The 13,949-nt window shown below is 34.9% G+C and overlaps 1 protein-coding gene across 2 annotated transcripts in view; it reads left to right on the top strand.

The window, feature by feature from the left end:
• Window positions 1–11,904, top strand: part of LOC108736912 (hemicentin-2) — a 465,590-nt gene extending 453,686 nt beyond the window's left edge. Inside the window, exons 23-24 of one of the 2 annotated variants that reach the window (XM_025981203.1) lie at window positions 5,985–6,031; window positions 11,173–11,260. In XM_025981203.1, coding sequence (XP_025836988.1) covers window positions 5,985–6,029 — 45 coding nt within the window. In that variant the 3' untranslated portion in view covers window positions 6,030–6,031; window positions 11,173–11,260. Of the gene's footprint in view, window positions 1–5,984; window positions 6,032–11,172 lie in introns of both variants that reach the window. The other variant, XM_025981202.1, reaches the window with a different exon arrangement.
• The last annotated feature ends 2,045 nt before the right edge of the window (window positions 11,905–13,949 follow it).

The raw sequence follows: 13,949 nt of genomic DNA, 5'->3' as shown, positions 1-13,949 counted from the left end.
CAATATTCTATCGATATTTATTTAATTTATTTATATTATTTGAGTTTAATCCCGTTTTTAAAGTTGCCAGGAGACTGAGACCAGGAGACTGATAATATTCTCAATATTTGGTAGAAAATAACGCTTTTTAAAAATAAAAAAAAGTCCGTTATCACTAGGGAACTAATAAAACTTGCATATTATTATATTTATTGTATTTCAATTAATTACTGTGAAGAACAATAGCTTGATCGAAATATATATTTCTCGAATTTTAAAATGGTTTGATCTGATAGTAAAACGGTAGAAAATTGAAGGACAAAATTCAATAGAATACCTTTTGAATAAAATATAAAAAGAGAATAATGACTACTTACACAGTGAATTAATACTAATACGAAAATACATACTCGGAAAAAATACCTATTCAGTTTAGTAGCTTTCACTTTCCCGAAGTGACATGCCAGGACACTGAGAATTTTACATTTTGAATGGGGCGCACGACCACTGCATTAAAGTCACCTAAAATCATTATACTTCCGCATCTGCTTCTGTTTCCGCTTCTGTTTCCGTTACGACACTTCCGTTGCATCGAATTTCAAACCATGTTATCTATAATTTTTATATTAGTGACCCGAATGTAACTACACACATGGGAATTTTCTCACATTTTATCTATAAATCATTCAGTGGAGTGAAGATGTGGCAAACATTATTCATTGATTACCCGTCAATTTAATAAATTTTAAAAGTTCCCGGGAATAGTAGGTAGGTACGTTACTATATAAATTCGTAAACGAAGTCATTTCTTTTAATTAATATTTTGAGGCGTCAAATTAATTTTTTTAATTAATTCTAAGCCAATAAAAATATACTCTGAATGCAATTTAAATAATCTTGAACCTTTCGCAATATGAACGTTTATAATTAAATTTTAAAAGGATCAAAGTAAACTCCGCGTATCCTTGAATTCAATTTACTTTATATTGGCCGTCAAGTGGCTTTCCCTTTAAAATGCGTTTCATTCTAGATATTAATTTTACAGGTGCTGATATTATGATTCTCGAANAAGGTGAGACGGTCGATAAGTGCTAAGAGAAGACCCTTATCCCACGCAAGGCAATCCGATTTTGCTAGAAGTTGCCCGGTAATGGTTGCCGTTACCTTTATCACATATAGTTGTTCTCTTCTAGTACCTACGTGCAAAGAAGAAAACGAAAATGCCGGTGATGGATATGGTACCGGAAATGTACGAAATCTGTCATTGTATACCATTCCTAGGAAATGTATATAATTTCTAAAATCGCCCGGAAATGTGTGAAATAAATTATATTAGACACATTTCCTAGGAAATATATACACTTCCTAAATAGTAATAGGAAATGTATTGCAGGTAATACTAAACAGGCAATAATATGACAGACTGTTTGGAGATGTACCTATACTCATTAGTGACGTGATTGTTTGGTTAGGGAGATTTATGACAGATGGGACTTTCTAGAATGCCCTTGCCCGCCGGAGGCGGACTGATGTGTTAGATTTCATNAGTAACTCTTTCGACAGGTAGCAATCGATTCAATTACATAATATATTGCTTTTCATAACTTGAAGAAAATGTTTTCAAGAAAATGAATTGTGTCAGTCGGTAATCCCATACCTTTTGTACCTAAACAACATAATAAGTGAAGGTTTAATGTAATTCTCCATTTCACTATTTCTACAGTAGCTTCATTTGTGAGAAGTGAAAAGTACACTTCCTATGTTGATAAATTACATAACGCAAATTAAAGAGAGAAGTCCATCAGGGCATTATGGCACTGTTACAAAGTGAGAGGGTGGGAGAGGTCAAAGTTTACGTTACGCTTCAATGTTATAACCGGAAAGATACACAAATCAGAGGCAGTTTGAGAAGTTACATTATTACAGAAAACACTTTGACAAATTTTTATTTAAAACTAAATTGTTACTAATATTGTGTAATAGAACGGGGAGAGTTTCATGCAAAGCGTTATAGTCGCCTGAACATCCTATATACCAAAAATGAGAAGCTTCCTTTATGTTTTTTTTTACATCCTCAGTTATCTGCCTTTCTACATATGAATATCGGTAACTTTTAGTTTTTTTGTTTTCCATCCTGAATTATGACTTCCTAAGCATTGAAAATGGGCGAGTTCTAATTTTTCGTTTTCCATCTTGAGTTATCTCAGTTCCCAACATTCGAATATAGGTGACTTTTAGCTTTTCGTTTTCTATTCTCAAGTACCAAAATTGGTAGATTTCTTTTAACGTTTTCTTTTCCATCCTATGTTATTTAAAATTAGCGACATTTAGGTTTTCGTGTCCTATCCTTGGCTATCTGACTTCCCAGCTATCGAATGTGGGCAACTTTTACTTTTCTTTTTCAATTCTGAGTTGTGGCTTCCTAAACATTGAAAATAGTAGACTTCTTCCAGTTATTTTCTATTCCATCCCAATTTATCTTATTTCTCAAATACCGAAAAACGGTGAGTTCTGGTTTTTTGCTTTCCATCTTGGGGGTCGTGTTGCCTTTAATAAAAAGAAGTCACTTCTATGCTCGCGAACGGTTAATTTAGAAATTCGAAAAAGGTTGTTAAAGGTATATGTTTGGAGCACGGCATTGTACGGTGGTGAAACATGGACAGTGGGAGCGACCGAAAAGAAAAGGTTAGAAGAGTTCGAAATGTGGTGTTATAGGCGGATGATGAGGATATCGTGGGTAGAAAAGGTTAGAAATGAAGAGGTATTGGAAAGAATAGGAGAACAGAGGACTCTATGGAAGTCAATAAAAAATAGGCGAGATAGGTTGGTAGGACACCTTCTTAGGCATGAAGGTCTAGTCAGAGACATATTAGAGGCAGAAACAGGAGTTAGGAGGGGTAGAGGTAGACCTAGATTATATTACTATTCACAAATAGTTAAGGATGTGATAGTTTTAGGGAAATGCGAATATTAGCTCAGGATAGGAAAGGGTGGAGGTACGTGTCCAACCAGTCTTAGTACTGACGACCTTATGATAATGATCTTGAGTTATCTGACTGACCAGATATTAAATATCGGCGAGTTCAAGTTTTCCATCTTGAGTTATCTCAGTTCCTAACATTCGGATATAGGCGACTTTTAACTTTCCGTTTTCAAATTGGTAGATTTCTGTTAGCGTTTTCTTTTCCATCCTATGTTTTCTAACAATCAGCGACATTTACGTTTTAGTTTCCTATCCTGAGCTATCTGACTTCTCAGCTATCGAATAAGGGTGACTTTTAGTTTTCTGTTCTGTATTCTGAGTTTTGACTTCCTAAGCATCCAAAATGGTAGACTTCTTCCAGTGTTTTTCTATTCCATCCCAAGTTATCTAACTTCCCAGATATCATAAAATCGGCGAATTCTAGTTTTTCGTTTTCCATCTTGAGTTATCTGAATTTCCAAGTACCGAATATAGGCGACTTTTAGATATTCGTTTTCCATTCTGAGTTATGGCTTCCTAATCATTGAAAATGGTAGACTTCTTCCAGTGTTTTCTATTCCATCCTAAATTATCTAACTTCCCAGATATCTAAAATCGGCAACTTTTAATTTTTTGTTATCCGACTTCAATGATATCGAATATCGATGACATTTTCTATTTCTTTATTTTTCATCCCGAGTCATCCAGCTTCCTCTATAGGGAGAGGACTTCGTCGAGTTCTTCATTTTCCATCTTGAGTTGTCTTACTTCCTAAATATCGATAGTCGACGACCTATTCCACATCTCGGTTTTCTATTCTGAATTATTTGACTTTCTATGCATATCGAAAATCGATTTCGTTTTCATCATGAACTCTCTGACTTCGTAAATATAGAAAGTCATAGACTTAATCTAGTTTTTCCGTTCCCAATTTTTATATTAACTCTATAAATCTACTTTTACCTGTTTTACATACCCATATATATTTGTTTTACTATTCACTACTACTGTCTTTTAATATTCGCATTTTTTTTTATTTATGGTTCCTTAGTATTATATGAAAATAGAAGACGGCTCGTAAAGGACTTCAGTTTTACCATATTTTCATATAATTTGCGTTTATGTTGATGAAAATATCGTTTCCTAAAGCTCATGCAATTTTGATTTCAGATTCTTTTCCGGAGTAGTTAAAACATTGAAATTCATGTCACAGCATTGTACAGACACTTAAGCAAAGAAAATGCAGAAACGCAAACTGAATCGGAATGAAAATGCAAGAATAACTCTGAAATATTCGTGCTAACTCATTTTATAGCGGTGGTTTATACAGAATATACTTTCAAAAATTATGAAAATCAAATGTACGATTCATATTACGCTTGAATTTCATTAAACAACCACGCTTCCGTATGTAATTATGTTCCAAGTGTCCTCCGTAATTTTTCTATGGTTCATTATTTTTCTGTTGCAAAAATTAAACCGTTTTCATGTGAACGATAAAATAAGTACCTTTTCATTTACCAACCCCTCAAATCCCACGAACTTAAATTAAATTGCAAGAACTCATGATATAGCCTTTGCAGCCGGGGCACGGCTCTCAACAGTTAAACGTTTCGTTATATGTATAACATGATAAAACAAACCTTCTGGTGTATTAACTCCAGTGAATTATTTTTTTTTTTAATTTCCGTTTCATTAAAATAAAATTTGAACGTTGCTACCTCTAAGTATCTCTAGATACCTACTAGTTTTTTTATCTTCCCCAGATATCGTAATTTCATAGGAGACTTCTTCAGAGAACTACTCACCGAATGAATTTATTATATGTATATCACTAAGTGGTTCAAAGTGCTTTGCGATCTCGTGGTCATTACTCTCAGGGTGTCAGCTGTGATATTGTTGTAATTAATATGTTTTTATCGGTAAATCATGTTTTCTTATTTTGATATATATTTCAACTTTAACAGGTTCCTTCCTTAATTCAAAAATTTCAAAAAAATCGTTACACCTGGTGTTAGTTTAAAATCAGTATTACCGGAAATGCATGAAATCTAGGAATTTTATTCAATTCCTAGGAAATGTATACAATTCCGATGCTATTTAGGAAATCTATAAAATATTGTTTAAAAGATTTTTTGATACACACATATCCTAGGAAATGTATCAAATTCCGAAATTGTACTAGGAAATTTATAAAACTAATACTTTCTGTGAATAAAATGAATAAAACACATTAGTAAACTGAGAATCAGAGTTATCTGTGTTTACGAGGTTCTAGTGCGATCGCCTGATGTATATGCATAGGTGACATTATTGTCTGGTTAGGTAAGGTTTGGAAATGTATATGCATCAGTGACGTTATTGTATGGTTATTAGATAGATTTACGACAGATTGGAGTTTTCTTTATTGCCCTCGCTCTCCGGAGGTTGGTATATTATATATATTTATAATAAAAATGATCAGCAATATCACCTCTACAACACACATACTAAAAATTCAAGGTCATCGTGTTTGCTGAAACAAAGATAACCTCGTCACATTATTCTAACATCTAACATATCAGCCCGCCTCCGACGGACAAGAGCATTAAGGAAACTCCAGTTTGTCATAAATCTCCCTAACCAAACAATGACGTCACCAATGGATATAGGTAAATCTCCAAACAGCTTGCCATATTATTGACTATTTAGTATTTACCTGTAATACATTTCCGCTTGCTATTTATGAAGTGTATAGATTTGCTAGGAAATGTGTCTAATATAATTTATTTCACACATATCCGGGCGATTTTAGGAATTGCATACACTTCCTAGGAATTGTATACAATGACGGATTAAATACATTTCCGGTACCATCAATAAAAACTTTACAACCCTGCCTTCGCGTTAATCCTTTAAATTATTTTTGATTGATACTGTAATTTTATGATATTTAGTCCATACTTTTTATAAAAATACTAAAGATTAAAAGAAAATGGCGACATAGATGGTTGACTATTAAAATTAATGCTCAAATTCGGTCTCAATTGCAAATTTGTTTTAGCCCAACGGGACAACCGCAAGTGCGAGCGACACGTATATATTTTAAAGGTAACGAAACAATTTTTTTGAGCATAAATTTTTATTTTTGTTGTTACGTGTAATTGTAATTACTAAAACGTATGCAGAAGTTTTATTAATTTTAGTTGCTTTACCACATAGTTGTTGGCTATTAAATATAGAACGTCAAAGTTCGTTTCCCTTGTCGGTTGCAACATTACGTTATGGGCGACGTATATGTTGCCTTACCGACAAATAATAATTAAATACACTAATTAGACATCTGCTTTCCTAAATTAATACATAAATAAAAGCTTTTTCTAATGAAATTGCCAGGAAATAGAAAAACGTGTAGTGTACAGTACATAGTCACATTAAAAACCTGCAAGTTTACTGCATTAATTAAATATCAATATTTTCCTTAGGAACAGCTAAATAACAATTGAAATTAAACTGTAAAGCGAAGAACACACTTATGTGATCGCGACCGCATTCGCGATAGCGACAGCGATCAGACTCACAACTAATGAAATTGAATTGGATATTGCCGCTACAATACTGGCCTCTGCCTCCAACACCCAGTCTGTGATCGCAATAAAAACGCCTTAGCGATCAAACGCTGCAAGTTGAATTTAGTCGCTGACCGCGATTTTACCAAGAGTATTCAGACCAATACAAAATGATTATTATTTAATACACAAGCTATCTTGACAATTTGTTAACTATTTTCACTTAAACTTCAAGGACCTAAATCCTTGCAACATTGCCTTGTCCAATATTACTGCAAGGAAAAATAGACCTTAATCATCTTCTAGCCTCGATTTTTCGTTTTAATGATGTAAATTACTATGAATAATAAATAATAAAGATAGTAATCTACCGGAGATAAGAAGGCTGTCATGTATGTGTAATCGTAGTCGTGATCGTCACAGTCATTACTAACGCGATCAAGATGACTATCGCGTAAATGTGTTCTTCGTTTTAAGGAATTCAATTAAACCTATTAAAAATGAAACGAATTAAATGCTTGCTACTAAAAATAACTAGCTGTTATATCAAAATGATTAGATACATTTTTAAGTGAACATTCTCTATTTTAAATCGTTATGTTTCCTTTCATACATTGGATGACAAATGTATATATTGTGAAAGTTTGGAATAGTTGGATTCTGATTGATTCGGAAAATGGACAAATTTTACGGTAACATGTTCCAATAATGGAGGGGGAGAAACGTTTCTAAGTAGGCGGGCAGTACACTAGAAGGAAGGGGTAGATAGTCCACAAAAACTCCCAAAGGGTAGACACGTGAGTTGAAACAAAAAGGGTGACGGATAGGATTGAAGAAGGCAAAAATTATTGTAAAAGAACAGCATTTGGTATATGGAAAGTTAAGAGCAAGTCAGCATCAACGGTATTTCCGACTTTTAAATGAACAAAATAACATTATCTTCGAATGTCCTCGAAACTGAAGATCAAGGTTACATTCAAGCTCACTTGTTTTACCATTGCATAGCATAAAACGGTCGCCTGAAACTTTTCCTCAAATGATAAGAAGCAATCAAAACATTTTGTGTTTTCTTGGAATGGTTTTTATGTATTCCACCTATATTCGCCACCTCATTTGTTCTAATTTACGTGTCCACCCTTCGTAAACGTTTGTGCACTATCTCGATGACGTAATTAAAAAAAATGTAGAGCATTATTATTCCCTGCATATACCTCCTGTTCCTAGTGAATTGTCTTCTTACTAAAAAACGTAATCCGTCCTTTTATGTGGGCATGTCAGGTACCGTGCAATTTTCCAATATTTTAGAAGACATCGAAATCTCATTCCCAGTTCTTAGAGTATAATGATGAGAGCTAATTTCTATTGAGCAACATCGAGCAGCGTATCCACAGAGCTGGACCCCGCAGGCATATGCTGTATGTACCTACCTACGTCTGAAACTATTTCAAAGAATAATTATTAAACATTATGATAGTAGGAAGCGCAGATTATTACTAATAATTCCATACATTTGACTTGTTTACGTATCAGCTGTTTATGAAGGTTACGAATAGGTATGTGTGTTTCGTCGAAAACCGATAAGATAATGTGTTAACTGTTCTGAATCACCGACGGTTCGTTAACTAGGGTACTTTTTGTGTACACATTTTAGATCTCCTACGTTTTAGTAGGTACTATGACGAGATGCATTCTACAGTGCCTACAGATTAAAATTAAAATTGTGTTATTTGTTTAAAGCAGTATAATTAAGAAGTCCTGATGTCGAAATTGTTATTAACAGCGTAAGTGATAAAGTTTAAAATCATCAAGGAGCACATTTGTAGCTGAAACTGTTATTTCTCATTAGCTGATAGGCATTCCCACATAAGTGGTTAACTTTAGCAACTACATAACATAGCTTCTCTTTAATCTTTACATAACAACACATCAATGACTTTTAGTGAAACAATCCCTATGTTCTTTGTTACTCAACCTTTTTATATAAATTTTTAAAAATGTTTCATAGTGAACGCGATACATATTTTATTAAATTTAATACTAATGATTGTTACCTGACCATATAATGAACAAAATGGTGCACCATTTACAGTAAACAGAAACTCAGCAGATAATTAAAATGCACTCACTCATGGATACACTGTGGGATAATTAAGAGAAATAGGTCATAGCATAAATTGTAAATTGATCAGAAAAGAAAGAAACTTCGTAATCATCCCAGCTATTAATAGAGAGTCTATGAGGGTTTTAACCTCTAACTTATATTTAGAGTCTGGCTGATGTCACAGGACTGATTCTGAATTTTGTTGAACTTTTGAAATTTGTACTTCAACGGAAATTCGAGGAATTCATGGAAAGTTGAGCAGCTATTCCGGTAAGGCTTTTACCTAGGTACATACAAATTTGCAATGATAAAAGCAAATTGCTGTTTATAGAAACATGGTAAACTTTATCGGTGGATAAAGGATTGTCAGAAGCCTCCTTCAAGTTCTAATTTTCTATCCGGTAGTATATTTGAGTAACATTCTGTATATAATATTGAAAATTAACAGACAGTTCTAGAACAAGGTCAATAATGCAGATAAGAAATTTTAGGAAGGAAATTAATTAGACAAGGATGCTCATTTTGTCACCGTTACTTTTTAATAACAGGTCAATTGAAAAGTCCCCGGCCTAAAATAGTAAAACACATTTTTTTGCAAAATTCGTTTTTTTTATTCAACATAATTCCCTTCAAGGGTGATACACTGATTATAGCGATCCTCCAACTTTTCGATACCATTTTTGTAGTACGATTTGTCCTTTGCTTCAAAATAGGCCTCAGTTTCGGCGATCACCTCTTCATTCGACGAAAATTTTTTCCCAACGAGCATTCTTTTGAGATCTGAGAACAGGAAGTAGTCGCTGGGGACCCGATCTGGAGAATACGGTGGATGCGGAAGCAATTCGAAGCCCAATTCATGAATTTTTGCCATCGTTTTCACTGACTTGTGAGACGGTGCATTGTCTTGGTGAAGCAGGACTTTCTTTTTCTGCAAATGCGGTCGTTTCTCGGCGATTTCGTCCTTCAAACGGTCCAATAACGCTATGTAATAGTCGCTGTTGATGGTCCTTCCCTTTTCAAGGTAGTCAATGAAAATTATTCCACGCGCATCCCAAAATACAGACGCCATAACCTTGCCAGCCGACTGTTGCATTTTTGCACGCTTTGGAGCGGGTTCATCGTGTGCAGTCCACTCCGATGACTGTCGATTGGACTTCGGAGTAAAATGATGGAGCCATATTTCATCCATTGCCCCATATCGACGCAAAAACTCGGGTTTATTACGCATGATCATCTTCAAACACTGCTCTGAATCATCAACTCGTCGTTGGTTTTGGTCAAAAGTGAGCTCGCGCGGCACCCACTTTGCACAGAGCTTTCTCATACCCAAATATTCGTGAATGATGTGATGTATACGTTCCGTTGATATCTGTAGAGTGTCTGCTATTTCATTCAATTTCAATGTACGGTCATTCAAAATCATTTTGTGGATTTTTTTAATGTTTTCGTCCGTAACAGCCTCTTTTGGGCGTCCACTGCGTTCACCGTCTTCGGTGCTCATTTCACCACACGTCTAAACTTAGCATACCAATCCTTGATGGTTGATTTTCCTGGGGCAGTGTCCGGAAATTCGTTATCAAGCCAAGTTTTTGCTTCAACTGTATTTTTTCCCTTCAAAAAGCAATATTTTATCAACACGCGAAATTCCTTTTTATCCATTTTTTTCACAATAACAAAAGTTGCTTCACTAAAAATGCTATAATTCACAAACTAATGATCCGACAGCCGTCAAATTTATAGACGCGTCTTTTGAAGGTTAGGACTAACTGAAAATCATATGGATTTAGTTCTGGTGCCGCCATCATTGTGTCAGGCCGGGGACTTTTCAATTGACCCTAGTACATATGTCGAAGACTAGTCGATTAACCAACATCAGCTTACTTACATATAATGCTAATTGCTCGAGAATCTTACTCACTTTGATCAATAAGGTAATAAACAAATTGTTACATTAAATTTCGTATCAAAGCAAAAATCATAATCTAAAATAAATAAACATAATCTCATAAACAAAAAAGGCATTGCGGCCGGGAATTGAATTCGTTCCGGTTCGTATGCCAGACAGACATTTCGCTAGTAACCTAAATAATCGCTCGATAGAACGAAATGAAGTAATTTTATTTTAACTGCGTTTATTGACAGGAAACTTTGTGTTTCTCCCGACAGGAAAATTGTTATTCATAAAGCTCCAAAGAATATGCTCCTACTTAGGATGACTCGGAAACTTTTCTTAGTTTTCAACTGTCAGGACACTTTTTCACAGTGACCTTGTTTTACTGATTATCCTACATGTATTGTAGGCATAGCTCCATGTTGCGTCTCGCTGCTCGGTTTTGCTCAAATGGATATTTCTCTCTAATAAACCTACAGCTCTAGTAAAAAGCAAATTTTAAAAGTCAAAATGTAGTTTACAATAATGTTGAACAAAATTGTCATATCCAAGACGTACAGTTAATATCATAAAACGAAATATTTGTACCGAAATCTGCCCATATAGTAAAAAAATTGCTTCTTTGGTGCATAAAATCGCACAAATAATACCAATATTTTACATTTTCTAATACAATGTTTTGTTTTTGTAGCCGTACAAGTCAGATTTCAGCGATTTGGAGTATGCCGATGTGGATTATCGGTCGTATGGTCCCATAAACTACAAAGCTGCTTCACAATACGCTTTAATGAAGAAGAACAAGAACAAACTAGAGGAAAAAGAGTCCGACGATTTATTGTAATAAACACTATTTACCTGCATTACAAACACAAACAAAACAATACCAAAAATCTATTTTTAATTTTATATAACCAGTATATCACGTATACTTAATATTTTTTATTCCTTTATTATTGTAGAATGACACTTGTTTCCTACCATTTTCTTATTTTTCTATTGCGTTTGTACGTTTGGTTGTTTTAGATGTTTAAATTAGAAAACACGTGTTAGAATGCTTTCCATTTGGAGGCAAAGTCGACTTGTGATATTGTATGACATGTCCACAAGGTAGAGCCACCCAAGTCGAAAGCATTCAACGTTGCTAACGATGTACTTTAGGCGTTTGCTCAAATTGTAACATAAGGCATGTATGAAGTATTTTAAAGCTACATTACTACATACCTACTTATTTGAACGCAAAAAACTTTGAGAGTGCCAACAAACTGTGAGTGTAAAGTCTAAACAAAACTAAAAGTTTGGTGTGGTGCTGCAACTAACCCCTTCCACTTTCTTGATTAAACTGGAAAATGAAACTGAACCTAACTGATTTGTATAACACTTGCAATATGTATGAAGTATAATGAAATAAATTATTACCACAACATTATTTGTTTTTCTTTCGAGCAAAGGGCGAATGTGCACCCTACGACATCATCTCTGAATTTGTCTCCATAAACATTCGCGGAATTGTCGGAGGAAAAGGCAACACCAACGAGGTAAGTGTTGACGTGGTCATAGACATATATTAATGGACGCGCCTTAGCCGTATGTTGTTGTAATAATTTCTTGGTCGGAAATGTGAGGGAGATGGCGTATGGTTTCGGACTAGTACTATCTCTTTCATGATACGCTTACGCATTACCGTGAGAGAGATGGATATTGTCCGAAACTTCGTTCTATCTCTGCCTTTTGTTTTACCACAATTCTAACCTCTAAGGCATGTCCATTAGTAAACGTCGATGGTCGTGATCATGACTTTTCTTTTACTTGATAGGCATGACAATTGTCTGCTCTATTGTATGACCTCTATGTCTTCTATGCGCTCTCTTTATTTAGGTTATGTTGACAGCATTGCAATATTTGAAGGGTGGTGTCGTAAACTGCATTCCTGTCGAGCATACATGAGATGGCAGATGAAAGCATAAATGTAAACGACTTAAAAATCTATATGAAGCACTCATTTTTTTTGACAGCTGATATCGGTGTTCTGAAAGTTTCTTTTACTTTTGATCTACAGCATTTTATGGCCTGAACCGTGGCTGGTTGGAGGATAAAAAGCACCGATAATTATTACATGTTTATTTATTAACATGCCAAGCTTGTGGCGTCATCTCTGACTCCTAGGGCCATAGGTATAACGTGGATGTTAAATCGTTAACATCGTTGACGGGAGCTGACGGATTGAATCGTAATCCTGTTGGTAGACAATTGAACTAATAGTAGCTTACAATAGTCCAGTTATTATGTGGTATATACATTGGTATTTAATTTTAATAAATTAATTAGTCGAATGTGCAGTTTACGACTCCATTTATGTAATTGACTCTGCAAAATATTAAATTTTTATAGTGCTGTCAACTGTTTTTTGAACAGATATGCTTAGGATCATAAGGGTGCTCTAGGAAAAGGCAACACGTATGAAGTAGCTGTTATCATGGACATATTTATGTCTGCTCTGCAATATTATATATGCCTCTTATGAGCTTAGTCTATTTTGATGCTAGTGTAGTTTTACCGATAAAAGTAAAAATAAAAGTTATTAAATATTTTCAGCATTTTTTATAATTTAACGAAACCTAGCAATCCTCCAGTTGGTAATATAGTACAAATTGATCGAAATTAAATGAAGCCATTATACAAAGTAAATTTAGACACAGTGATACTCATAGGTATAAGAAGTAGAAGTTGGGAATTTTTGACGAAATAATATTGTTGCTGCATGATTATACTTTTCACCCTACCGTGCTTGCAGGAAGAAATAACAGGTCAATTGAAAAGTCCCCGGCCTAAAATATTAAAACACATTTTTTTTGCAAAATTCGTTTTTTTTATTCAACATAATTCCCTTCAAGGGTGATACACTGATTATAGCGATCCTCCAACTTTTCGATACCATTTTTGTAGTACGATTTGTCCTTTGCTTCAAAATAGGCCTCAGTTTCGGCGATCACCTCTTCATTCGACGAAAATTTTTTCCCAACGAGCATTCTTTTGAGATCTGAGAACAGGAAGTAGTCGCTGGGGGCCAGATCTGGAGAATACGGTGGATGCGGAAGCAATTCGAAGCCCAATTCATGAATTTTTGCCATCGTTTTCACTGACTTGTGAGACGGTGCATTGTCTTGGTGAAGCAGGACTTTCTTTTTCTGCAAATGCGGTCGTTTCTCGGCGATTTCGTCCTTCAAACGGTCCAATAACGCTATGTAATAGTCGCTGTTGATGGTCCTTCCTTTTTCAAGGTAGTCAATGAAAATTATTCCACGCGCATCCCAAAATACAGACGCCATAACCTTGCCAGCCGACTGTTGCGTTTTTGCACGCTTTGGAGCGGGTTCATCGTGTGCAGTCCACTCCGATGACTGTCGATTGGACTTCGGAGTGAAATGATGGAGCCATGTTTCATCCATTGTCACATATCGACGCAAAAAC

Source organism: Agrilus planipennis, unplaced genomic scaffold (genome assembly GCF_000699045.2).
Source record: "Agrilus planipennis isolate EAB-ADULT unplaced genomic scaffold, Apla_2.0 scaffold9, whole genome shotgun sequence".
Taxonomy (NCBI): domain Eukaryota; kingdom Metazoa; phylum Arthropoda; class Insecta; order Coleoptera; family Buprestidae; genus Agrilus; species Agrilus planipennis.
This window is presented reverse-complemented; position numbering and strand designations above follow the sequence as displayed.